Source organism: Alosa pseudoharengus, unplaced genomic scaffold (assembly GCF_046254945.1).
Source record: "Alosa pseudoharengus isolate Yale_2024_CS ecotype anadromous, Long Island Sound unplaced genomic scaffold, YU_APseudo_1.1 YU_APseudo_1.1_scf_21, whole genome shotgun sequence".
In the NCBI taxonomy this organism is placed as follows: domain Eukaryota; kingdom Metazoa; phylum Chordata; class Actinopteri; order Clupeiformes; family Clupeidae; genus Alosa; species Alosa pseudoharengus.
Window position 1 is genome coordinate 22,649,235 of NW_027468674.1, and position 27,895 is coordinate 22,677,129.

At 47.2% G+C, this 27,895-nt stretch overlaps 1 protein-coding gene and 1 long non-coding RNA gene across 2 annotated transcripts; one reads left to right on the top strand and one right to left on the bottom strand.

Annotated features, from left to right (window-relative positions):
• Positions 1-9: 9 nt before the first annotated feature.
• On the bottom strand, positions 10-9,769 carry LOC143137857 (uncharacterized). The gene is made up of 6 exons (XR_012990121.1): positions 9,699-9,769; positions 5,596-5,713; positions 5,050-5,153; positions 2,801-2,938; positions 845-949; positions 10-337 (listed from the first exon to the last, which is right to left on the bottom strand). It is a non-coding gene; the product is annotated as an uncharacterized LOC143137857 (long non-coding RNA).
• prr12a (proline rich 12a) lies at positions 7,093-27,761 on the top strand. Its single transcript, XM_076298177.1, has 15 exons — positions 7,093-7,998; positions 9,727-9,884; positions 10,146-10,307; positions 10,626-15,658; positions 16,039-16,227; positions 16,419-17,223; positions 17,381-18,006; positions 19,467-19,583; positions 19,956-20,089; positions 21,402-21,832; positions 23,537-23,656; positions 24,353-24,450; positions 25,169-25,300; positions 25,670-25,765; positions 26,028-27,761. Exons 1-15 carry the CDS (start codon positions 7,916-7,918, stop codon positions 26,160-26,162), a joined length of 8,319 nt encoding a protein of 2,772 aa, XP_076154292.1. The 5' UTR covers positions 7,093-7,915; the 3' UTR covers positions 26,163-27,761.
• The last annotated feature ends 134 nt before the right edge of the window (positions 27,762-27,895 follow it).

A 27,895-nucleotide genomic window follows, 5' to 3' on the forward strand; every position in this document is an offset into this window, starting at 1 on the left:
TTATAGTACCAGACACCCTATTAAAAGACATATAGCTCTGAAATTGCATTCACTTAGGCTACTGCCAGTGCATAAACTTAATTCATAATGAAATGACATGTACAGTGCATGTACACAGACAATATGACATTTAAAATCAATTTTTTGGGCACATATATACATGAACTGTAATAGGGACACAAACATGGTATGGCAGGATTAAGAGGGGGCTTGCCATGGCCTCCTAAAGATCAACACCCCCACTTCCGTCCCAAAGATGGTTTAGTCCAGTGCAATGTGCATCAGGGAATGCTGGGAAATTGGTAGACTCAACCCCTCAAAAACCAAAATGATGGACCTGTGTGTGAGAAAGAGAGGGAGAGATTATATTCACATATCTCAATAGTACAATAGTTTAATGCAAACTTTGCTGAATGCTTTGCAAAATGTTCCTAGAAAGCATAAATGCCTGTTTACAATAGTCCAATAGCTATGGACTATACTTCATCTCAGTTTTACTTGTTGTAGGCTACATACAAATCTTTTTGCTTTGTGGCTTCATTTTTGCAACATAAACCTGACATAAGTAGGTGCTTCACTCAATTAATTGTGCTACTTATTGTGGGTTTGACTCAAACTGTATTTTAAAAATGAACAATGAAAATGTTGGACAAATACATATGGAGTAACAACACAGCTGTTTATGAAATAATAACCACATAATTCATGATTAGTAATCAATTCTAGTTAGTTGCCACGAAGACAAAAATCAGTCTTGTTCTGGAGAAACAATGAACACTACCAAAGATTCAATATATCACAGATAATAAGAGGGGGAGAAAGAGTCGTTTATAGATCCCCGTACTTGTGATGTGGAAGCATGGATCTCTCTCACGAAGAAGCACTCTTCACACATGTCTGGAAGGCTTCCATAAGGTCCTTGCAGGCCTCTGCTCCTTTCCCCTGGACACTGGGAAACAACATACATCATGTCACTCATCTCACTTCCAAGAGTGAGGTATGGAAAGTTGGGGGGAGGTGGGTTGGGCTGACAAAATGCCAAGGAGTTAAGCTACTCTGCCAGCCGTTCAAAGGAGGAAGCCATGGTTCCTTGCATGGAAGCATGTTGACCAAACATATTACTTCAAGTATCCCAGTGTTCAGCACAATTAATTTTAGACCCACGGGTAGCTGATCTGTGCAGCGCTAATACCTCAAGGGCTTTGCCACTGTGCTAGCCATCCCAGATCCTTATCGCTGTAGTTAACTGGACAGGCCAAGCAAGAGCAGAACGTACAGTGTGGCTGTACAAATGTGTCTCAACTGACCTTTGCATGTTAAAGTACTTGAAGATGAGGGGCACATTTTTTTTGTCAAATGTCAACAAAGGTCTCGGCCCTCTCACCATGTGGCGCACACATGTGTACGGGCACACTGTCGTGCGTGTCCTCCAGTACTGTCACTCATTTACTGTAACACATCTGACCATGCGTGACCTCTGAACCTGGTAAGGTCAGGAGGCTGCGCCATGTCTGCATGCGTGTAGCTACTTAACACCCTGCATCGGGGGCTGGGGTGGGTGGTAGGGGGGTTAGGCGGTACTATGAAGGCTGCTGCAGGATGGGAAACATGAACTGCACTGCAACATCCCCCACCGGGTACACTTGTCACCCTCCACTCCCATAGGTTACACATGTGAGGGCTATTTTGGTGGCATGCTATTAATATGTGAATGCATATACACGCCAGGGCAGCACAGCTGGTTGTCACATGGAAAGTGCTCTTATGCTGGATGCCATCCAGACATATGGCCTGTTCATCAGGGCCGGTCAATAAGAGTCTTAACATTACTCTAATAACACATTTATTGCTCTTCCGTCCGAGCTCAATTTCTTCAATATTAAGTCAAGTTTTCCAGATCCGTCTGAGATGATTATCTTGTTGATTTGATCTATCTCTGGAGATATCCTGCTGAGAAGGTTGGAATGATACTATAAGTGCATGTGTATGCCACTGATAATTCATTTCTAATGGCCTTTTGCTCATTTGGGTTAGAGATCACCATCTTACGTGCTTCTTCAAACTAATGATATCCAGCTTCTTAGAGGTTTCTGCATAGTATCTAGGCGACAACCCATGTGTCCTGATTCGTAGAATTTTAGTCATAATTTTTGTTCCCGAATTCCTGAATTTTTCGTTTATATTCAACCATCATAACAAAGACTATACCAATTAGCCTAATGTGTGTAGTAAGACAATAGGCACCATATGATGATTTTATACCATTTGACCTTTTATACAGGATAAGTAATAGTATTGCACAATCATAATCACCAATTTCACAGTATGCTTTACTTTGTGTTGATGATGGTGCTATACAAGATTGTGCTCACAACATCATGGCTAGCTGCAGTGTTTTTCCACCTGCATCATCATGTTTGTACTTTTCACAACCCCCAGGCAGCCATGTGCTTGGACTCTCCCGCTCTGCTTAGCTCAACTAAATCAACTCAATTAACTAAGGAGTCCACATTAAACATCACAAACTAATGAAAACATGCATGGAAAGTCAAATGTGTAGTGTGATTTGTGTTCATACTACGCATTGTTTCTTATCTGTTATTAAGATGAAATGATGTAGGATTAGAATATTCATATATCAAAAACATCTGTATAAGTTTAACTTAACATCTTCACAGTTTCACGTGTCTCCTGTAACTTTACAGCCTTACACGAACAACAATTGTACATTGAATGAATTCAGATTGACACTCGGATGGACTATTTAAATTGATACATGTAAAAGTGCCTCATAACTCACCACTTGTCCATCTCTGCTTTGGGAGCCAGGCACTGGGCTGGGACGTCGACCTCGGGCATGTTGACGTGTAGTGGTGATAGAGAGGGGAGTGTGGTTGGGACGGCGTGTCTGTGGACTAAGTTGAGTGGCCTCTGAGGACTAGTGGCAGGAGTTTTTGTAAGAGTGGCAAGAAGATGGAGGGAGGGGGAGGGGGCAGAGGGAGGAGTAGGAGAGGACAAAAAGGGCGAGAGAGAGAGAGAGAGACAGAGAGCGAGAGAAAGAGAGAGACAGAGAGAGAGACAGAGAGAGAGAGAAAGAAAGAGAGAGACAGAGAAAGAGAGAGACAGAGAGAAAGATAATTTGAGGACAAGTTGAGTTAAGTTGAGTTTGAGTGCAGGAGCACGTTTCATTTACCATGGAAGATCAGAAATGTCGACTGCATCACACTGCCATATCTGTGTAGTGGTGGCAGCGTGGCAAGTGGCACATGTGCGATCTGCATGTCTGCACATTACTTGTTGAGTCAGTCATGGCAGCGGGAGGCATATGCATGCTGTGAGTGTGAGTGTGTGTGTGTGTGTGTGGTTGAGACTGTCAGACAAGACACAAATGTTTTCATGTTGAGCTAGACACCTCCTGACACACGGCGGGTGTCTGCTGTAGGATCCATTTAGCTTACAACACAACACAACACAACACAACACACACACACACACACACACACACACACACAACACACACACACACGCACAGTGTCTCTCACTGTCACTGTGATTCCACACAAGGCAAGGTGATTTGGACACCTAAAGATGTCCAATGCTCTAGATGCAAGCTAGCCTGGTTTATCATGCGGACTGTCATGGCAAAGGTTGCCTGGCGCAGCACAGGATGCACAGAGTTATGAGCTGCAAAGCTCAGAAATCATTTTATTCTTGTGGCAGCGGTGATGGGTCTGACAGCACACGTTGAGGATGCTGAATGGGATTTGCGTGTAATCCCGTGTAATCTTCCACTGCATAAAACTGAACTGGCATGAGTGTTGCATAATGCAGGGATTTATAAAATGAAGTTTAGGTTCTTTTTGGCATCCTGCCCTGAACACATGCACACACAGACAAAGACACACACACACACACACACACACACACACACACACACACACACACACACACACCTCTCTATACATGTCTGGCTTTCCATTCTAATTCTCTCTCTCTCGCTCTCTCTGCAATGACCTTTTCTCTCTCTTCTCTCGTCCCTCATTCTCCCTGTCATTCTCCGTGGCTCCAGCTGTCTCTGGGTGAGACGCTGAATAGTCAAACCAGCTGTAATAAGACCCCCTCCCCCCCCTCCTCTTTACCTTTTTCACTTTTCCTGGCAAGTGTTTGCAATTTTCTGCTCATTTTCTCAGTGGCTGCTTGGTGCCGTCGACAACCTTGCCCTGTGGGAGCTAACTGAGCAATTCTTCAAAAGCACACCGATTAAAATCACACAATGCTCTTTTGCCTGTCAAAATGCTGGCACTGTGAGTTCTTCTTTTAAACAGAACAGTTTCAAGAATTTAAATAAAAAACAGAACACCTTTTTTGTAACTGCTCACGAGCATTATAACAATGTCTGTTAAGCTTTACTCCCCTTAATGTATAAAGGTGTTGAAACAGAATTGGTTAGTACTTTGGAGTGGGCATCCAGTGCAGTGACCTCAACCAGGTTTGACCTCTACTTACAGAGGTCCTTTTGAAGACACAGAGGTGTCTTGTTGGTAAACTGGTTGAGCAAGTAACACACTAAAGCCAACAGTAGTTTAATAGGAAGTTCACAGGGGAATACCAAATTACCCTATGAAATGTATGGATGGCTTTGATCCTATATGCAACTGCATTGCACTATGTTACGAATTAGACTCGAAATGACAGACCCTAGCACAGAAGGTACCCATACAAAAACCTACCTTTGATGTAAAAACCTTTTTTACCTTTGATGTAAAAACATTTTTTACATCAATTGCAGGCATATCTCTTTGATGCACCAGGTTATAACAGATCTGTAATAGCTGTACTTGATTACCTTGGAGAAAAAATCCAACGTGATTTCAAGATATAAACAATATGATAATCTCTGGCCTCAATTTGGTGCTATAAATACCACGACACCATGTTGAATATCCTATGCACTTGTATTAGGTCCGTCACAAAAGGCCCCTGATATTTAGATAAAATGGATTAATCACTATTCATCATAATTCGCTGACTCACTGAAAACTAGAAGACCTTTCTAGGGCTCTCTTCAGTTGCAAACTCCCAGACTTTAGTCCCAGCAGAAACGGAGCGGAGACAGTCTGGCAGCACCAGACAAGGAGAGAGCGACGTTGCAACTGAAAGAGACGGCAGGAGACATTGAGTGGGCTGAGATCAGATCATCACGCTGAGCTGTGGCAGAGGCCCTTTGTGCCCATGCAGCTGAGTCACTGACAAGAACTGTGTGGAGGTGAAAGTGGCCACCATAGTGTGTGGATGGCTTATGCACAGGGCAAAGGAGGAGAAACGCATGGACGCTGAACTCTAACCACTTTCCAATGACAGTATGTGTAAGTCATTTAGAATAAAATGTATTAATATCAATAAACAATGTAAATATGCATAATACCGTTATAATGTTTTGGTAGTAGCCTACTGTATAGTGTTTATCATTTATATTTTATTGGAGAGACTTCACATTACATCTCCTCCACTGAATAATTCCTATTAGGGCCCAACACCTGAGGTGCAGGCTATAGTGTCAGACATAGGGAGACAACCAAAATGTACTACCAATACCTTTGCCATAAGATACCGGATTGTTCCATTGCTGTGGTAGTGTTATTGAAAATAAGGTGCCGTTTCCATGGTTGGTCTTCCCTCCATTCACTGCATGGATCAGATGACACCCAGTTCCCTGTATAATTTTAGGAATGCAACATCTCCAATAAAACCTATCCGTACCATTTTTGGATAACAGTCATAGGCCTAGTCACACTGGTACATAGTTATACATGCTAATACCTTATTTATTTCTGCATTGCACATACTTGACACATTTTAGTGACCTTACTGATATTATTTGTTGGCAGGCTCCATAGGTTATAGACTTATCAACTTACATGGTTTGAATTCAGGATAGGATATTTACAAGCCTCCTACAGTGTGCATATAATGCACTTGTGCACAAAAACACTAGGTGGCAATATTTCCCCCCTAGAACCAGCAAAACTGTACCATTCCCTCCGTCAACCCATGGCGGTCATTACTGCTCACGTTTGACTGAGACGATAAAGTACCACTCTTTCAGTGTAAAATCATAATAGATAATATAGAGGTGGCCGAGTGGGTGATTAATCTGATAATCTGTTCATCCATATATTGTGTTCAGTAGCCTACGCGTGGATTAGAATCCCATCTACATGTGTAGGCTATCCTGCATATACATTTCTTAAATAGGGTCTCCCACTTCTCTGAAAACACACAGGTCACGTTTAGGCCTGATTTTTTTCTTTCAAAAGCATAATTCAGAACCTACATATTTACCGTGTTTCTTCAGCATCAGAATTAGGTCAGCATTAGGTTAGAAGATTAGACCAGACAAAACTAATAAAGAAAATGTATTGAAATGCATTGGGTGTTCCACAAAGCCAGTTAAAATTGAAGAGCTTGCACGGATGCTCACCTCATAGCAACAGCTATTTCGTAACTGTTCCTCTTGTCGCCACCAGAGGGCATTTGGGAGACATTTTTGATTTGGTAATGGACATACTGTACCAGATTGTGCAAGACATCACACATCAAAATATGCCATGAAATGAACATCGTTTTCACATTCAGCTAACACAACAACAGCATGTGCAATCGTCAGTTATTTCTGACGATATCTACAGTTTTAGGAGAGGATGGCACAGAATCAAAATACATTCTCATTGATATTGCATTCTATGCAACTTTTATTTTATTTCATTTCATTTAAGAAAAACTCTTTCTTCCTTCTGTTCTATATTAGAGGGGAAAAGAACAAGATATTTGTCACTATGGTTTAACATTTCTACCGTCGTCAGTGGTCTCTGATGTTCTCGTCTATTGTGAAACATTGAAAGCAAGCCGTGTGCATTTACTCACATAATTGCCCCTACTCTTTCCCTTGTCCATCGTTAGTTTGGACATAAATGTTGAATACAGGGTGAGATGTATTCTGGGAATTTCTGTCGGCTGAGCTTGTTGAGTGAGGGGAGAGTGGAGAGAGGTGGAGGGGGCAGACTACGCGTGAGTTCGTGTACAAGAGAGGGGAGGGAGGAGAGAGAAACAGCCGCCTTCAAAAATGGCGTCTTCAAGGGAAAATGACTAATATTATGAAAAAAGACGAGGCCGCGATCTCAAAATCTAGTTGGATTAAATCGGAATTAGGACGTTGATTATTTTTTTAGTGGTAGTTTATCGTCTGTTTCTCAAAACGCGAAAACAAAGGGAGGACGAAAATATGAAAATAGAGCAACACCATCTTATTCGGATGCGTCGACAGGGCTAGCTCGATGCTAGCTAGCTCACAACAAATTTGGGGTGGGAATTTTTTTGCATGCCATATCGAAATGCATTGAGATTACACTTACTCCTAATATCGCGGCACACTTTGCTTGAGAATTTAGGCTATAATGTAACAGCGGTTGATCCACCCTGCGTGCGTGGCCATTAGCTTACCTTTCGACTCAAGTAAAGTAAGCGGAGAGAGGGTAGAAGAGGCGGAGGAAAGGACGTGTACGGTCATATGTGTACATCAGTAATTTATTGCTTTCCGAATTTGATTTTATCATCTTTTGCAGCACATCTATAGGTTTTCATAGAGAATGTTTTTTGTTTAAAGGTAGGGGAGGGAGAGTAAGACAGGAGGTAACGTTTTTTTTATTAATCCAGAGGACGGTGAACACCCCCCTCTATTACCCTCTCCTCCATTTCTCTCCCTCTCAATATGCCGTATTTCCACTCGCATGGATTTGCTTTTTGAACGGAGGATAATGAACAGAACCTGACAGTCACGAAGACCTAGTCTCACAGTCGGGATTATTGGAACCCGCGTTCCGCTGCCTCCATCAGCTCTGTCGCACATATTTCACTAATGGATAGAAATTACCCAGGAGCGGGCTTTGGTGATCTAGGCGCAGGAGCAGGATGGAGCTATGAGAGATCGGCGAAGGCAAGGTAAGAAATTGACCATGTGGATGATGCATATCGTAACTTTGAAAAAAACAATTAATCTGATAATCAATAACATTAACATCGCCATTAGACCCCCTTAGTTTTTGTTGTGACCTAACACTACCCAGGTTACGGCCGCTACGAAGGTGTCTGAAACCTCCATCCAAGCCATCAATTGAAAAGCGGTGCATGTGGGAGGGGGTTGGGGTCTCGGAAACCCCAGGAATGTGATTGACAGTCCTAATGTGGTTTGGAAGGTAGACATAAGGATTTTTTGGGTGGAGAGAGGAGAGGGAGGGCGGGTTTGTGCTCTTGCCATTTATTTATTTATTTTAAATTACTGGATCTTTTACAATAATTCACGCCTCCCATTAGAATGACACCCTTGCTCTAGACACATGCTCTGTTACAAAGTGACAGTGAACACACTTTAGATTGATTAACATAATTATGCCTTTTGTCTAAAATAATAGAACCACACAATTCCTAGAACACACTTTAAGGTGACATTGAAGGTCTTAAATGCACGGGTTTCTTGACAAATATAATGCATTGCCGCAACAATTAAATAGAAATAGCAGTCACGCCGACAAGTTAATGTTACCTGCTTTAATTGAATGACAACATACACTTTTCTTTTATTCCCATAGAGCATGGTAAAAGATGTTCCCTGATGTATTCAATTCTAAATAGGACATCTCCAAATTTCCCTCAGTAATTAGCGACCCGACTGACGCATGACGCCAATATTTTTAACATGATTCCTCTGGTCCCAAAGTTAATTGCTTAACACGAGCCACATTTTAGCCTCCACCATAAATCCATGCTATGCTAAGGGAGGCTTGTTTGGACAAATTATCCAGATTACACCAAAGCACAACCTGTTAAATGTGATAGCTGGTATCGCATGAAATTATTCTTCTATAGCCTTTTACTGTGATATTCAGTGTACTATATCGGGAAGTTGTGATCACTGCCGAACAACGCGTTAGCCGGGTCAGCTAACAAGGCCTTCAGCAGGCCGCGGTTGCTGAAAACCCCGTTGCCTGCCGCCGATGCTAATAACATACTCTTCGAAATAGCGCCCGTAGCACACATACTATTGATAAACCATATTAAGCCTGTGATGCAAAATACATGTTACCTGATATTATTTCATACTATTCACCTATTTGATTAATAACGATTAACGCAAAGTCATATGACAAAGTGGTCTATTTTGTCAGCATGTTAGCTTGCTAAGCGCGGTACACACAACTGTTCGGAAATGGTTTTCGTTTGCATGTCTGGATAGAGAGTTTCAGTCGTGCATCTATTTTACGGCATGCAAATGGTTCTAAATGGCTTTCTGTGGACCTAGTGGTGCTGGGGCCCTACGAGATCCTCAAAATTGCATTCTAGGTGAAATAAATCTGGCGTTATATCACATCGGAGCATGTGCAGCTGTACCCCTACAAAACCCTCGACCTATTTTTTGATGGAAATGCATTCTATTTTGGTACTTTACAATTTCAAGTAAATTCAGCATTAAATCCCATCAATTGCTACCCACAAATCCTTTAGTTTAGCCAGATATCCAGAAGTAAACGGATATGTCACGACCTATTATATTTTTTGATAACATTGCAGATGTATTATCATTCTCAGAATACAGTCTTCATGAAACTCAGTATTGTTTTGTTTAGGCTGCTTAAGACTTACACTCTCTCTCTCTCTCTCTTTTTATCTCAGTCTGGTCTATGGAAGCTCCAGGTCATCGCATCCAGAGTCAGACCTTCTTCACCGACAGGCCTATGCCACACCCCACCCTCTGCAGGGCTATGCAACTAATCACCACCCAGGTAGCTCTGGACAGGGAGGAGCTTGGGGTGCAGCTGGGCGAAGTTTGGGTAAGATTGCTCTTAATTTCAAAGTTCTGCAGATGCCTCCTTCTATTTCATACCTTAGTGAGAACTCCTATTTGGATGTGTATCATTTGCTGTATTTATCCAATTAACAGATGATTTGGCTATTCTAATGCAGCTTAAAATGTGGATTTGTAATAAAATATCTCTCTGTTGTCTTGTTGGTGGTAGCAATTCTCACTTCTTTGGCGTCAGTGTTGACTGTGAGTGAGAATTTAATCTAATATGACACTGATGTGGTTTCAGGCCTGTCAGGGTTGTTTGATGCAGGGCTTCACCACGCCAGCCCCTCAGGTGCAGATGCATCCGTCATGAACCTGATATCTGCCCTGGAGTCCCGTGGTCCTCAGCCGCCGCCTTCCGCCTCCTCTCTCCTCTCGCAGTTCCGCACGCCTTCCTGGCAGACTGGTGAGCGACTGCACCGAACGAACGAGACCCTTGCGATTACAGATCTGTTTTTCAATTTTTTTTTCACTTGTTGAATTCATAGCCCTGGCTGTAAAGCAATGAACTTGTAGCCATCCCACCGGATGATTCTCATTTGATGTTTATGTTTAGTCTGAGTTTGTGACAAGTGCTTTCTCAAGTTAGATGTTTAAATGTTCAGTGCCAGGTCTGTATCTGCATCTCTTTTCTCTCTCTCTCTCTCTCTCTCTCTCATCTTTCTTTCTCTCTCTCACTCTATCCATTGCTACCTTTCCTTATTTATCTTTTTTATGTCTTCAGCGATGCACACCCCAGCCCCAGCTGAGCTCTTCATCTCTGGCGCCCTTCCCGGATCTGGCTCCTTCCCATCATCCTCCGCTCTGTCCGCCTATCAGCACCCGGCCTCGTTCTCTGGCCGCTCCTTCCCTGGCGTCTCCTTGCAGGACACCTCCACCTTCAGCCCCACCTCCAACGGCCTCCTCTCCCCCCACGACCCGCTGCTACACATCAAGACGCCCTCCCAGTCCAGCCTGGGCTTCGACCGGTTGCTGTCGTCTCAGGGCGCGGCGGCCTACCGTGGGGGTCACGACCCCACGGGGGGCAGTGTATCGTCGGCCCAGGCGTCCGCTTCGGCGGCGGCGGCGGCAGCTGCCTCAGCCTCGGCGCGCCACCTCCAGTCGCACCAGTTCAACCTGCTGTCGTCCCAGCTACAGGACCAGTCCTCGCAGCTGTACGGCGCCTCCGTGTTCTCCTCGGCGCCGGCCCCGCCACCCCCGCAGCCGAGCAGCCAGGAGCGGACGGCGCCCCGTCAGGACAGCGTGATCAAGCATTACCAGCGGCCCAGCTCGGCCCAGGCCCCCTCGTCCACCCCGCACCCCCTCCAGCACTATCTCAGCTGCGGGGTGTCCGGGTACCAACAGCCTCCTCCTCCCACTCACTCCCGTCACGGAGGCCTCTCCGCCTGCAGCCCGCTGGGGGAGCACAGCCCCTCGTCGGACCACAAGCCCTCCCCCAGGATCGAGCAGTACCGGCCCATCATCCAACCCCCGTACCCTTCCTCCTCCTCATCCTCAGGAGCTGCCGGAAAAGGGACGAAGAGCAACTCCAGCAGCGGCTACTCGTCCTCCGGCTCGGGGTCGTCGTCACGGACCCCTCACACTCCCCCTTCAGCGTCCTCTGCCTCGTCCTCCTCTTCTTCCTCATCCTCTTCCTCCTCAGCGGCCGGCGTGCGACCATCCAACTCCCTCCCGACCTCCAGCTCCACCTCGGCTCCATCCCGCCAGCAGCCGCCCACTCAGTCCGCGCCCCCTCCCCCGCAGACACACCCTCAGCCCGCACCCAGCTCCTCCAACTCCACACAGCAGTCCATACCCAAGTCCTGTCTGTCCGGCTACGGGTCTCCAGTGGCCTCCGTCAAGCCCTCGAGCAGCCTGACCGGTCAGACGCCACCCCAGCCACAGGCCCAGCCTCAGTCTTACTCCCCCGGTCAGCCCCCGTCCTCCCACCTCTCACAGTCCTACGGGGGCTTCAGCTCCCCGCAGGCCCACGATCTGCCCTCTGCCAGGGCCTCTGGCGTCAGCAAGGGCTATGGCAGCATGGGCGGACAGTCCTTCTCGGCCGACTCTGTGTACGGGGCGGATTCTGGGTACGGCTCGTTGCCGCCCTCTCTGGGGGGTGCTGGGAGCCCATCTATGGGCTACGGAGCCGCCGGGCACTCCCCCGCTCTCCTGCGCTCCGGGGCAGGTGGCGGATCGGCGGGTGGGGGCAACAGTGCGGGCAGCGGGGGCACCGGAGGTGGCAGCAGCGGAGGCGGTGGGTCCTACCACATCCCCGACTCCAGCCCATCTCCCTCCGGCAATTCTGGAATTATCCGTCCAGGGCTGCACTCCCCCGTGCCCTCCAGGCCTGTCCAGTCGCCCGTAGGGGCCGCCGGCTCGAACAAGTACCTGTCATCGGTCCTGTCTCCCTCCTTCCTGCCGTCGCCTCAGGGCTACCCCGACACGCGGGGGCCGCGCTCCCAGTCCTACCACCCTCCGCCTCCGCCCAAATCCAAGTCGGACGCGGGCCTGCTCGGGGTGAACGAGAGGGCTCCGCCGGAGGACGACGACGAGGAGGACTTCCTCATCCAGCACCTGCTCCAGTCTCAGAGCCCTGCGGCCCAGGCCTCCCACCACCACCCTCCGCCGACTGCCCAGCAGCAGCAGCAGCAGCAGCAGCCTGTGGCCTCAGCTCAGGACACAGGCAAGGGTCTCGCCTACGAGATGAGCAAGAGCTCAGAGGAGAGGTACCACCTCCAGAGTGTCATCCGCACGCACAGCGCCACGTCCAACAGTGGCGTCACTGGACCTGGCGCCAGTGCTGGCCTGGACAGCCAGCTGGAGATGTCATTGAAGAAACAGCAGCAGCAACAGCAGCAACAACACAAGCAACATCAACAACAACAACAACAACAGCAACAGCAACAGCAGCAGCAGCAGCATAAGCAGCATCAACAACAACAACAGCCACCACAACAACACCAACCGCAACATCAACAGCAGCATCAGCAGCAACACCCACAGCAGCACCATCAACAGCAGCAGAAGAGCAGCAGATCCATCAACGACGGACGGGGCAGCACGGACCAGACGCACCCCCACTCGCACCACCACGACGCCCTGGGCTCCGTGGTCCACTACGGCCGCGGTGACCCCTACTCCCAGCATCCGCTGTCTCAGCACGCGCCCGGCCACCACCCACACAGCTCTCACAGCTCACACTCCTCGCACGCCCCACACACCCCCACGCACCCGCACCTGCACTCCCACCCTCACATGGAGCTCCAGAAGAAGGCCCAGGACTCGGCTGACATGGCATACGTGTGCAAGACTCCCGAGGTGCCACCGCAGCATCATCATTCGCACCAACACGCGCAGCAACAACAACAACAGCAACATCAACATCAACAACAACAACAACAACAACAACAACAACAACAACAACAGCAGCATACGCAACAACAGGCGCAGCAGCAGCAACAGCAGCACCATCATCAACAGCAGCCTCCACCCCAGCACGCGCAACACCACCCGCAGCAGTCCCACCAGCAGCAATCCCAGCAGCACCACGCGCCGCAGTCACGCTCGTCCCAGTCGCAGTCGTCCATCTCCATGATGGACTCTCCGACTGATCAGCCACGGCAGCCTCCGCACTTGCTCCAGTCGGTGCTCTCCCACACCACGCGGAACAAGATGGATGCCCAGCAACAACAACAACAACAGCAGCAGCAGCAGCAGCAGCAGCAGCACTCCATGAGCCAGCAGCAGGCCATGATGGAAGCAGCGGCAGCCGGGGGAGTGGTGGCAGCGGAGAGCCAAGCCCGACAGCAGCAGCAGACCTCCCAGCTGCAGCTCCAACTCCAGTCCCAGGCTTTGGAGTCAGTGGGCCACTACGGGCGCGGGTCTCAACAGCAGCAGCAGCAGCAGCAGCAGGACCAGTCGCGGTCCAAATCCTCGACGGTGTCGTCCCTGGACATGCTGGAGCGCTCCCTCTCGCGGACGTCCAGCACGGAGGGCGGCATGGGTGACGAGAGAGGCAGCGGCGGGGGAAGCGGTGGACGAGGCATGGGAGCTCGGGGAGAGGCCGGGAGCGCGGGGTCCATGGACCGCCACCGAGCCCAGCAGGAGCAGCAGCAGCAGCAGCAGAGACACCCGTCTCACCACGCTCAGCAGCACCACGCGTCCGAGCTGCACTCCTACCTGTCGGAGCCGGACCTGGGCCTGTCGGCCGCTGCTGCCCACGGGCACCACATGCCCACATCGCACCACCAGGCCCCTCCACCGCCACACCCAAACTCCCACCACCAACACCCCCACTCACAGCAGCAGCAGCAGCAGCAGCACCCCAGCGCCCAGAACCACCCGCACCACATGTCCAACTCGCAGGCCACGGGGTCAGCCGCCCAGCAGCAGCAAGACAGGCCTCACCCCGGTCACTCGGCCCAGCACCAGCAGCCGCCTCCGCTGGACCAGGCGCACCAGGCGGCGGAGCAGCACCAGTACGACACGCGGAGCCCGGCGGTCAAGTCCGGTGGCATGGGCCAGGGTCAGCCGCAGAACCAGACGCAGCAGAGCCAGAGGTACGTGCCGCTGCCGTCCATCTGCTTCCCGGACTCGCTCCTGCCGGACGAGGACCGCTCCTTCTTCCCGGGGATGGAGGACATGTTCTGCCCCGACGAGTACAAGTCCAGCTGCCACGGAGGCGAGAACCAGGGGCAGGAGGCAGTGCCTCAGGGCCACGGGGGGCAGGAAGGCATGGAGGGCATGAAGGGGGCAGGAGCAGGCAGAGGAGACGGTACTGAAGCTGGCTATGACATGCTAGGACACCACAGTGACCAAGGGTATGGCCAGTACTGCCCCGACCTTTCCGAGTCTGACAACGGAACCATGCACTTGGACCTGGACTCACTGAAGACTCACGAGCTGCCGTCCACCGTCAACACAGAACAACTTGGCCTGATTCAGTCCCAGCCGCAGGGTCTTGGCATGGGCGGCGCCGGAGCCATGGGCGACGGGCCCGGGAACAAGATGAGCAGTGCTGCTGGTTCGGGCCCGGGCGCGGGCGGACTCACCTCGCCGATCTTCTGCTCGTCCCGACCCAAGAAGCTCCTCAAGTCCAGCTCCTTCCACCTCCTCAAGGAGAGGCCCGACCCCAACTCGATGCCCAAGAAGAGCTACGCGCAGGAGTACGAGTTCGAGGACGATGAGGACAAGGCCGACGTTCCCGCCGACATTCGCCTGAACAGCCGCCGGCTCCCGGATCTGATCCCCGACCTCGTCTCCAGCTGCCGAAAGTCCGGCGGAGGTGGGATGGGAGGCAGCGCCATGAACCCGCTCATGGAGGACCTCGATTTCGGGTACCCCTCTCTCGGCCCTCCCCCTCAACTGCTGCCCCACGACGGGCCCAAGAAGAGGGGCAGGAAGCCCACCAAGCCCAAACGGGAAGGACCCCCACGGCCGCGGGGTCGTCCGCGGATCCGCCCGTTGCCCGAGCCCCAACTGTCGAGGAGCATGATGGGTGAGATGGGGACGGGCTACGTGCCCCCGGAGAGGGGCAGGGGCCGCGGACGAGGCAGAGGCCGAGGGAGGCGAGAGGAGGCCATGATGGACATGGAGATGACGCATAAGGAGCAGAACCAACTGTATCATCAACACATGCAGCAGCAGCATCACCATCACCAACATCAGCAACAACAACAACAACAACATCATCATCATCATCAACAACAACAACAACATCAACAGCAACAACAGACGATGCCCCATCAGCACCAGGAACCCATTAAACCCATTAAGGTGAGAAAGGAATGAAAGCTGATCCCATTATTCCATCTCACAAAACCTCCAGAGTGCTAATGTTGCAGGAGAAATACTTTTGCTTTTAATGAAACCTTTTTGGAGTCATCATACACTCACATTCTCTGTTTGCAATCAGAGGTATCGGTCTAGATCTACTGCAGTGAATTGCCAAGAAGTTAATCCAGTTGTATAAATGGTGGTAAATGGTGGTAAAAAAGGGCTCTGAACTGTACCTGAGCTGTTGCAGAGCATGGTACCAACAACACTAAATTACTGATGAAGTATCTGATGAAACACTTGATAACAGTGTCTCAATGTAAACATATGTGTTAAATGCAGTGTGACCAATCGTAAATGTATGTGCCTTCCTCCTGCAGATCAAACTGCCCATCAGCTCGGTGCCGTCCTCTGATGCTCTGCTGCGGACGGACTCCCTATCTGGCACCGACCAGGCCCTCTCTGACGGTTCCGTTGGGTCCGCTCCCTCTCTGGGCCTCAGTCCAGGGACCCCTGGCCCACCTGACCTCAACAGAAGCCAGGAGAAGGGCAAGTCCAAAAGCCAAGAGGTGAGAAAGGACAACATAAAGGCATTAACAGATTATAAGTTTGGCAATACATTGAGCATTTATCATTAATAAACTCATGAGAGTACAGCATTGTTTTGTACACGCTTATGTTATGAATCATTAGACGTTGTTTTTAAATTTATGTCTATGTATAAATGTCTACCAATTTGTCCTGTTCTGCCCCTTTATAGGCTGATGACAAAGAGCCAGAGAAGTCTGGCTTCATGGCATCTTTCTTGGACTTCCTGAAATCAGGCAAGAAGACTCCAGGGATGGGGATGCCCCCATGTCCCGGGGTCGGCCCTGGCAACGGGGACGCCTCTCCGGGTAAGACGGGTGGCATCCGTCCCCTCTCTCCCCCTCCGCCCCCACCTCCACCACCCCCAGCGTCCGGCGGCTTCGGGGAGAGTGAGGGCGACGGCAGCCTGTCGCTGGGCAGCTGCCCGAGCCCATGCAAGCGCCTGGACGAGGAGCTCAAGCGCAACCTGGAGACGCTGCCGTCGTTCTCCTCGGACGAGGAGGACTCGGTGGGCAAGAACCAGGACCTGCAGAAGAGCATTTCGTCGGCCATCTCGGCGCTCTACGACACTCCCCAGCTCAGCACCTCGTCGTCCCTCTCGGCGCCCTCCCTGCCCCCTCCGCCTCCTCCACCTCCCCCTGCACCGCTCACCCCGACCCAGCAGCCCCCAGCCCTCAGCCCCCAGCCCCCGACTCACACCCCGCACGGGCAGACGGCCCACGGCCTCGGCCAGCACGCGGAGCCTGCCGTGCTTGAGCGGGAAGAGGCACCGGAGGAAGAGCCAGAGGAGGAGGAGGAGGAAGAGGAGGAGATGGAGCAGGAGTCAGAGGAGCAACAGCAACAACAGCAGCAGCAGGAGGAGCTGCGTCGGGAGGAGGAAGAGGAGCGAAAGAACAGTGAGGAAGAGGATGACAAGGACGACACTGAGGAGGACCGAGTTCCTGAGCTGGAGATGCTGGGCGTTCCGAAGGTCGGAGGTAAGAGAAAAAGACCCATCAATGCAACCCAATTTTCATAAGAACCGTGGGGTTGCACTGACCTACATTACACACCTGATTTCGGCCAGAGCTATTTTCACCACTCTTGATGCATAGCTGTTTTATCTTCTGCATTCTACCTCTTTTTCCCCCACAGACTCTCCAGAACACACTCCTCTGCCAACTGGCCCCTCTTCTCCTCCTCCCCTCTCTCCTTCCTCCGCTCCTTCCTCCTCTCCCTCTCCTCCCCCGCTCCCACCTCTCTCCCTCCCGTCACCCCTTCCACAAGAGGAGGAGGAGGAAGAGGAGGAGGACGCTCCGCAGCCAGACAAGGAGCAGCAGTCATCGGCGGCGTCCTCTCCCGCTCCCTTGAGCCCGCTCGCTCCCTCCATCCCCGTCCTCTCGCCCCCACCACCGCCGCGGTCGCCCTCGGCTTCCCGGCCGCCGTCCGCTCCCCTGTCGCTGGACGCGGCGGGAGGAGACGATGACGCAACACCTCCCGCCGAGTCGTCGCCCTCCCCCAGCCACTCGGGGGCATCATCGCCCTCGCCTCCACCCCCGGCCCCTACGCCCCCTCAGCGGGCAGCGCCGGCCCTGGTGGCCCCCGAGTCTCCGGAGGAACCGCCCACGCCCCAGATTCTGCCGCTGCACCTGGCGCAGAAGCAGACGGGCGCGGCCATCACCGGCGAGAGCGAGGAGGACGAGAGCGAGAGCGGCGGCGAGGGCATCTTCCGCGAGCGCGACGAGTTTGTGGTGCGCATCGAGGACATCAAGCAACTCAAGGTGGGGATATCTGCCTCTGTAGATGGGGTCTACCCCCCCTCCCCTCCATTGACTAACTGTCAGTGAAGTCGTTGCACTGAAGTACGATTAGCAGTATGCTTTCCTTTTTCACCTTTTCACTTAAATGTAGATTTGCTTGCTTTTGTGTGTGGGTGTGTGTGTGTGTGTGCGTGTGTGTGTGTGTGTGTGTGCGCGCGTGCTCGCAAACCTGCGACCTCACGCGAGGGCAAAAGTGTTGATAATGTCAACTGGGGTGTTACAAGTGTGAGAGTTAATAGGCATCATTTTTTGGGGGGTTGAGCCAAGTCGATGGTAATTGGATGGTAATTGGATGGATACGGTGGTTGTTTTGGCTTTAGAAAAGGCAATGGAAACAGTCCTTGTTCTGAAAAGGCCAATAACATTACCATAACAAATACGAGAGCTAAAAGTAATGACTTTAGTGGGCGTCACTTTGAAATGTGTGAGATTTTTCACCGTTGAGGTGTTAGGGTCGTGACCTCAGACACATGACCTGAGACAGAGCTAGCAACCCAATGTGCTGAAAGCCAGCTGTAATGCCAAAGATCCTTGATTGCTAGCTCCACTTCAACCCTGTCTGGTAATGCTGGGTTTGTTAGGCTGCTACAGTACATGCTTGGGTTGTTTCAGTGATTTTGATTTTGGTAATGAAATGAGATGGTTTTCATGGTAATGAAATGAGATGTTTTCATCGTGTGTCGTTTTCTCAAAAGCACTTTAAAAGAGTGATTTCATGCTTGTCTTCACTGTTCACCACCAATATAGCATCTATTTTTAGTAAGCATTGGTAATAGATACTCACACTCTTTTTTTAAAATCCTACTATGCCCTCTGTGCCCACAATAGAACAGATGGGTATATAACAACATCCATCACAGTTTATATGAGCAGCAATAAGACTAAAGACTAATTTTGCAGTGATATTAGCATGAAAATGTTGTTTTATGGAAAGATATGCAAAGGTGTGTTCTAAAACAAACTGTTTTGCCTACAAATGATAGTCTATAGAAAATGTACCTAATGATGTGTTGTAGACCCATGGTTTGCATAGATTTGGGAAATGTTGAAATGTCAAGAGTGCTGTGTCATCTCAGATGTGCTCAAATGTCCGAGTGCTGTGTGAAAACTGATCTAACTGGTTAACTGCATATCTCCTTGCAATTGAAAATGCATAGTTAGTATACACTGAAGGCACCGTGGATGAGTGAGTTTGATGCATTTCAATCATTTAAAAAAAAATCAATTAACTTTGCAGCCTCTAAAAAGTTTACTGACTCAACAGATTAGTTATTGTTTATAGTGTAGGCTGTAAGCCAAAATCCTCAGTCTGGAAATGTCACTTGTTTAAATCATTAGCAAATCCAGCTTTTTATGTCGTAAATCCCTAAAACAAAACAGATCAAGAGGTTGATGTTGTGTTTGTATGTGTCTGTCCGTAGCTGGCACTGCAGACTGGCCGAGAGCCGCCACCTATCTGGAGGGTGCAGAAAGCGCTGCTGCAGAAGTTCAGCCCCGAGATCAAAGATGGCCAAAGGCAGTTCTGTGCCACCAGCAACGTAAGTGGGGCTTTATCGTACAAGCATTGCATCCGGGTCAAACTATTTGTATTTCTGATTGGACATTACATGAATGGGGATATCCTGGGATATCCAAGGCCCACGGACGAATCGCAGCCAAGGGGATATCCTTTAGATCACCCCCTTTCATAGTCATGTCATATTACTTAATTTTGTCCTCATCATTAGGGCTGCTACTAAAGATTATTTCCATCTGTTCAATGAATCTCAATGAATCGATTTGATTAATCGATAAAGTGTCAGAAAATCGTGATTCAGTGTTTCCCAAATTATTATTTTAGATTATGTCCTCAGATATGGTGATAAGCTCCGATATTCATTTGTTTTTGTTTTTTCGATGTGTGGTGTCAGTATTTGGGCTACTTTGGCGATGCGAAGAAACGGTACCAGCGGTTGTACGTGAAGTTCCTGGAGAATGTGAACAAGAAGGACTACGTGAGGGTCTGCTCCCGCAAGCCATGGCATAGACCCTCTGTCGCACTCAGGTATTCCCACATGTTCTCTGGACACTTAGGGTGCGTTCGTAAATTCAATCTGACATGCTCTGGACGCTCCGAGAGTGTGAAGCTCTGATTAAATACACGATAATTCCGAATTTATGAACGGTTAAGTGTGCTCGGAGCGCTCGGGAGTGGCAATTTACGAACGCACCCTTAGATTATTAGATCAAGAAGTGGGTATTTTTCTGTTTTCTGTGGGTATACAGTGTTACATTTCTTGTGCTGTATTTAGGGGATTTTCAATAGTGGCCAATCAACAACCAATCCTGTTTAGCATTACACAGAATGATGCAGGATATGACCATGCACAATTGGCTCGCATCAGGTGCAATCTCGCTGCATGTTGTACCTCTTTCACGGTACCATGTACCATTCGTCTTCGCTGCTTTGGCTGTTTATGATCTAATCAGCAGCATTAATAGACAAACCACAGGCCCTTAATGCGGCCACCCACAAATATCAACAAATTCTTCAGTCACTTCTCTTCTTTGCTCTGGCTGTTTCTGATCCGATCAGTAACATAAACAGACCAAACACGAACCCCTAATGCAGCCACCAACAAAATACCCACAAATTCTTCGGTCATTCCTCTTTGTTGCTGTGGCTGTTTTTGAACTGATCAAGAACACAACTAGGCAAACGGCAAGCCTTCGATGCAGGCACCAACAAATTCTCTTTGTTGCTGTGGCTGTTTATGATCTGATGAACAACATCCTTTGATGCGAATACTGCCACACCCAAAATCTGAGTCAATTCAGGTTACAGCATGACCCCATAGACATTGGCTTGTTTTTTTCAGCAGCCTCAGATAACTCTTTTACAGCTCAAAACATCTCAAAAGTCTCCTACAACTTCTCTAACACACATCTCTGCTGGTCTTGGATGAAGGAGAAGTTTGCATAGAACTTTAAAAATATATTTATTTAAAATTATTTTACACATATCCTTTTTTTATGAGTAGGTGAGGATGAAAGTGAGTGACTAAACTACAAGTTATTAGTCGAAGGTGTGCGTGCATGTGTGTCTGGCAGGATTGTAATTATTTTCCTTTATTTCTACCAGTCTGGGGTGCGTTTCCCAAAACCATAGTTGCTAACCTGTTAGTAACTTAGTTAGTTGGCAATGGGAAATTGCATTGCAACCAACAAAGTTGCTTACTTAGTTAGAAACTATGGTTTTGGGAAACACACCCCTGTGTAGTCATAAATTGTATGACATTTTTGTGTTAATAATGGGAAGACAGGATTCACAAGTAATTTGAAATTTTCAAATTAAACACAATTTTCACCTTGTCCAGGCGCCAGTCCCTTCAGAGGATGGCTGCCCCTGCCAACAACCAGTCGGCCCCTCTCGTGGAGAAGGAGGAGAAGCCAAAGGAGAGGGAGCAGCGCGAAACGAGAGAGAGGAGCAACGCCAAGGAGCGAGAGCAACGGGTCTCCGACCGGGCGGTGAAGACGAAAGAGAAGGAACGCGAGAAAGAGAGGGAGCGGAGAGCCCAGCCGGCGATGGAGAAGGCCGAGAAGAGGGTCACGACGACGACACCAGCCGCCGAACGCACGAAGGCCAAGGAGGAGAAGAAGGGAGGCGGTGGAGAGAGGAGGTCGGAGCGTCCCTCCAAACCGGTCCAGGTCAAGGCCAAGGCCGAACCTCCGCCGAAGAAGAGGAGGAAGTGGCTGAAGGAGGTGCCGTCATCATCCTCATCCGACTCCTCGGCCAGTGAGGATGAAAGTGAGTGACTAAACAACAAGTCTAACACTGTGTGTGTGTGTGTGTGTGTGTATGTGTGTGTGTGTGTGTGTGTGTGTGTCTGGCAGGATTTTAATTCCTTTCCTTTATTTTTTACCAGTCTGTGAAGGCATAAATTGTATGAAATATTAGTATTTGTGCCCATGGAGAAAGCGTCTGTGGTTTCATGACAACTGAAGATGCTTGAGATACTTAACTGCAGATGCAGTGAATTTTGTTGCGAAAATTGAAGCTAAATGCACCAAGGCTAATTGAAATGGTGCAGAAATGTGGAACGTGGAAATGTTGCATCAGGTTGGGAACACAGATCTGCTGCAGAGCTTTCAAATAACAGACCAGAGTAGAGCTACATGTTTTATTCAATTCAAACCACCCCTGGGTGTTCTTGTGAAAATGTTGTCTTGAGCACACTACGTTCCAATGCTGTATGAACTTCTCTAAAGTGATGAGACTTCTCAAATTCCCATGGCCCTCTCAACATAGGCCTACTGTTCATTTTGCACAGTTCGACTCACTTTCATGAGTGCAGAAATGCATTTGAGAGAATCTGCTAGACAGACAACAGCATTATTCACACGGGAACACTAGCAGAACATTTAGGCAGACAAAATGTCCTAATTCCAGAGAAGAACGTACCTCATATTAGATGCATAGATAATTACTGTAAGTTATCTTTCAATTGTTTCACTCTTAGAATTAAACCTCTGCTGACATTTCTCACTGCAATTTGGTGGCCTTGTTGCCTGCAAAATCTTAAAAGGAAAAACAAAATCAACCCAGGAAATGAGCCGTTGAGCAGACACACCTTTCGCTGGGCAATAGGCATGCAAACATGTGACTTTTCAAATTGTCAGCGCATTTCATCAGCGCTGCCTTGTGCGGAACTGCAAGTTATTCTCATCCACTGATGTGCTCGACGCTACAAGCGTCCTCTAAAACCACACGATTTGCATGCCGCACAGAGCCCCTGTGACCACAGAGGGCTGTTGGGCTGAAGCTTGGTCTGTAGCTCTGAAATGCAAATCAAATGGACTCAAACAAATTCAAAGCGTCTCGCGATATATTGTTATTGTTTTAAAACGGCAATGGCACATCATACCGCGGTAGTGTACTAGTTTGGACATAGCAGATGTCAGAATGACTATTAGACATGGGAGGAATTCAACATGGTCAGTGTTGCACATGTGTTAGCGGACTGCTTGAGTGCCTGTGTTATTTGTGTAGTGTATGTATATGTACTGTTCATTTTAATAACTTTTTAATGATTTTCTTTCCAAATTAATGAGAGAAAATCCTTGATTACTCTTGAGTTGCTCCACTTTTATTGACCTTAACGTTATTGTTTCAAGGTCAGATTGGTGTTTCACTGTAAAACATGTTCAATATACTAATACAGCACTGGCAAAATAGTAGAATAGTTTCTGCATATGAGCCATGAAAAATACATTGATTGGAGTGATTTGCAGTTACTGTCATATTATACCATATCCAATGATTAAATTATGTTAAGACAGCCAATTGCACTCTGCACAATGATTCAGACCGATATTGATTATTGGCCTTTAAGACCTGTGTGTTCCAGGAAGCCATGCTGCTCTGAAATGCATGAAAGGATGGAGGAGTTCATAAAAGTCATGCTTTCTCTCTCTCTCTCTCTCTCTCTCTCCCTCCCCCCCCCTCTTCCAGTATCTGTGCGAGGTGGGCTGAACACGCGTGCCATGAGGGAGATGTTCCGCAGCTACGTGGAGATGCTGGTCAGCACGGCACTAGACCCCGACATGATCCAGGCGCTGGAGGACACTGAAGGTGCGACATCGACTGACACAAACAAAAAGCGTTTAATTTCCTGTCATGTCTTGTCGTTTATTTTTGTGTGATGGTTCTGTAAGAAATACTTGCTTTTCTTGGTATTGTAATGTGACCGTACAATGTGCTTGGTCGATTAGAAAAAGGGCTGCAATTAACAATTATTTTCATAGTTGATTAAGCTGTTTAATCTGATTAATAGATGTGTTGTTTAATCGATAAAATATAGTGGAAAAAATGACAGTCAGTGTTTTCCAAATTCCAAGATTATGTCCTCCACTGCCTTGTTTGGTCCACATACCAAAGATATTTAGTTTTCAGTTAAAAGCAGAAATATATTATATTTAAGAATCTGCGATCAAGAGAATTTTGAGGTATTTTCTTTTAAAAAGACACAAACCGATGAATCGATTACCAAATAGTTGCTGATTAATTTAATAGTTGATAGCTGTTATTTTTTTCATTCATTTTCATCATCTGACATTAAGTATTCAGATGCTCAACTGAAAGCTCTGTGGAATAAACTTGGCAGTAGAGCTTTAGAGTGTGAACACTGAATAGTGTAATAGACCTGTTAGAAGGACCTCTCATGTTTACCCAAGTAAATGGCTATTTGTGGTCATCCTTATCTGTCTACTGTATATTTGCCCTCTTGTCTACGGCAAGTGATTTTTAAATTTTCTCATTGGTGCACAGACGAGCTGTACCTCCCGCCCATGCGAAAGATTGACAGCATCCTCGGCGAACAGAAACGGAAGCTCCTGAGGAGAGTCAACATGAGCTCCCAACACCAGGTACATCACCTCTTCCATTTTCATCCTTATAATCCCCGATAAATAGATTATACAAAGGAAAAATAAATGGACTGCAAACTGTGCCTCACTTTCATTTTATTATGTTGTTGCCAAATAGAAGTTTTGGGCCAGGGCCCATCCCCCATGCTTGCCATTCCCATGTCACGATGGGAAAAAATGGCGACAATATAGTAAAATATAAAAAGTCAGTCACGGTGTGGGGTCCATTTATTTATTTTTAGTTAGTCAGTAAGGAATAGGACTTATGCGTAAGATTTCACATACCTCACAGTCATACACTATATCACTTTCTCCCCCATCCACTTCCCCCATTTATCGTCTCTGTCATTGGGTTTACCTGACCGGTTATTGTCCGCACACGAGGGGTGGTGAATGCATGACTCATTCCTCTCCATTAAGATTCATACATTTTATGCCTTTGATGTCCATTTATTATAAAGTCCATTAAGCTGTGTGTGCATGTTTGATGCTTACAACTGCTGTCACAAGGGCAACTAGCATGAATGCACACTGTCTCTGTCCTCATCTTAGTGAGAAGAAACCACATGTCTTCCTGTGTAGAATCTTTGGTTTTAAATATGTTTAACTCTTACAGAGATTACAGAGATTATGACAGAATCCTCTCTGGCTAATCTCCGTGTGGTCTTTGATATGGGAATTATTCTGAAGCTGCAGCTTTGTCCTTATCTCCTCACAGGAAGCCCTTCACACCTTCCCTCAAATATCTGCCGACCCACTTGATTCTGGAACAGTGAGGGTCCGGCTAGGCGGCGAGGGCTACAATCGCAAAACCCTGAACCGTGTCAAAAAGAGTCTGCCCAAACCACAGGTACGACCTCAGCCGCAGTGCATTATTGAGTTCTGTTGTCAGAAATTACAAATTAAATGAAAATGTGTCTTGCCCATTACCCATTGTGTAATTAAAAATGTAATTTTTAAGACATAATGGAAAGGAAAAGTATTCCGTAGCATTGTGGGTTTTTTTGTTTGGGGGAGGGGGGGGGGGCGATTCACATTTTTAGTAAACTAAAATATTTACAGAGGTCATTTAAAATATGATTAAGATAAACACATAGGGATATTTTTGAATGCTTCCTTTTGACTGAATTTTTCATCGTTGTTCCTTGATCTTTTACTTTGTGTTTATAGGATGTGATCCCTGACCTTTTTTTCTTGTCTTTTGTCTTTTATTTAACAGGACCTTAAACTGTCGACTGAAACGTGTCGCATCTACAGCCTCTATCATTCTCTTCATCATTATAAATACCACACATTCCTACACTGTAAAAAAGAGGTAAGCCAAATCTGGACCCACAACTGTAATATTAGTTCAAATGAAATTACAAAATAATAAAGCACAAAGACAAAATAATATGTGTGAGAATAGTTTTAAGTTGCGGTAAGTATTAAAAACAATGATTTATAAAGTAGTATTGTTAGTGGGTATTCATTGGTAAAATTAATCATGAATAAATAAATAATGAATTATGTGTGAATATGTGGTAGTGATCTTCAGTCTCTCTCTCTCACACTCTCTCTTCCGTTTCTTTTTTTAGACTGACAGTATAGAGCAAGCTTCAGAAGACCCTGGCCAAGAGGAGGTGGTGCAGCAGTGTATGGCCAATCAGAATTGGCTTGAGACCCTTTTCAACTCCTTTATCGAGCTCATGGCCCTCAGCTCAAAAGCGTGAGAGAGGCAGCAGGAGCGACGAGGAGGGTCAAAGTGCTGCCCTCTAGAGCCCTGGCTGATGTAGTGCAGGCAGAAGGACTACGAGGACAGGAGAAATGAAATTTTAGAACAATTTCATAGGCGAGATTTGGAAACTGCTGCCATGCCTCGGATTTGTTCTGGAATATTACACAAAAATCTGCCTGACTTCAAGGCATCAGTGCGAAACATAAAGTGGGTCGTAAAATATCCTTTTTGAAACTGATTCCTATAGCTTCAGCACCTGACAAGAAATGGGACTGAGGGTGACATGGTGAAGAAGCTCACCGTCTCCACTCTCCGTAGTGAGATTCACATGAATGAAAAGAGTAAGAGGCCATTGTGAAACAGGAGCCATCGCATTTAAAAGATAAACAAGCAAACTAAATGGGGGAAAGGACAAAACGATGAAGATGAAGAATGCAACAGTGTGGTTTGAGTCACATGTTGCAAAAAGAGAGAAAAAAAAACGATGCAAAAAGACAGATATGATACGGCACTGTGAACCATGATATTCAAGGAAGTACGGAATCACATTTCGATGCAAAAGGAGACTTTTTTTTTTGTTGTCGTTTTTTTTTTTTTTTGAGAGGGCGCTGTGAGTCAGTTGATTCATTGTGCACTTCTTTACTGACAGCGTGAACTGGTTCTGAACAATGGTTAGAGAGTGAAACTGTTACTGTTTTACACAGAATTATTTTTTAAAAAATAATAATGGTTTTATCCTACTCTGTGAGGGACACTACAGAGCAGGTGAAAAGACTGGTAGTGTTTCTAATGACGAGTGAAGAATGCAGTGAGATTTTAAAATGGACTCGGAAAGGAAGGGTGGCGGGAGGGGGGGTAAATATGTATTGACATTCAATGCTTCAGGCAATGTGAGTGCTGTGTATGATGTAGAATAATACTATACACGCATTTTTATTATTTATACGAAAGACGTTTTTAACAGGAACTCACATGAGAGAAACACATTCATTAGCCCTTGAAGTAACTCTTTTTCCTTTGTTTGTTTTATTTGTTTGTTTCCAAAGGTTACAAATGAAATGTTTTTGCCACATTTCCTAGCTTTCTGCCTTTACGCTCTGCACGAAGGATTTGCGTTCAAGGAGGACTTAAAGTGGCGTCAGTTTCAGTGTTTTTGTTTCCTTTTTACAAATAAGATGGAGAGCGTGTGGAGGAAGAGAGAAAAAAAGTTAAATATATTTGAAAACTAAACAGCATTGTAGGCTATAATTTCATTCTTTCATTCATTCATTCATCCATTCATTCATTAAAAAAATAAATAAAAAAACAAAACAAAAAAAACGGTTGTAAGAGAGCTTCGAGAAGCATTCTGCTCCCACAAGGGATGGTTTATGTACGCGTAATATTTAAGGATGTTTTCATTTTATCCGCTTGTTGTTTGTTGGTATCATGAGTATTATTTTGGAACAATCTTAATATTTCTGTTTTCCCCCTGAAAAACAGCCTTGTGTAAATATTGTACAGCTTCTGCCACGACCCCCTCTGCTTCTCCTGAACATGGACTATCCTTGTATTTGACAAACAAATAAAAAACCTTCAAAGTGGAGTAACATCACTGCAGTCTGCTCTGGTTCTTCTACTTTGCTTTTTTTTATACCGCATGGTTAGAATAATGAACATGTTTTTATAGGAAATGCCAGTGTTATTTATATACTTTTCTGAAGTGTGAAATACTTGTTTTTCCAATGG

What these genes read in the sequence shown, in the direction of transcription:
- prr12a (XM_076298177.1), top strand. Translation starts at nt 7,916, where the DNA reads ATGGATAGAAATTACCCAGGAGCGGGCTTTGGTGATCTAGGCGCAGGA. An exon ending in AGTTCTGTGCCACCAGCAAC is followed by an intron (nt 19,584 to 19,955) that starts GTAAGTGGGGCT and finishes GTGTGGTGTCAG; the next exon opens with TATTTGGGCTACTTTGGCGA. An exon ending in AGACCCTCTGTCGCACTCAG is followed by an intron (nt 20,090 to 21,401) that starts GTATTCCCACAT and finishes CACCTTGTCCAG; the next exon opens with GCGCCAGTCCCTTCAGAGGA.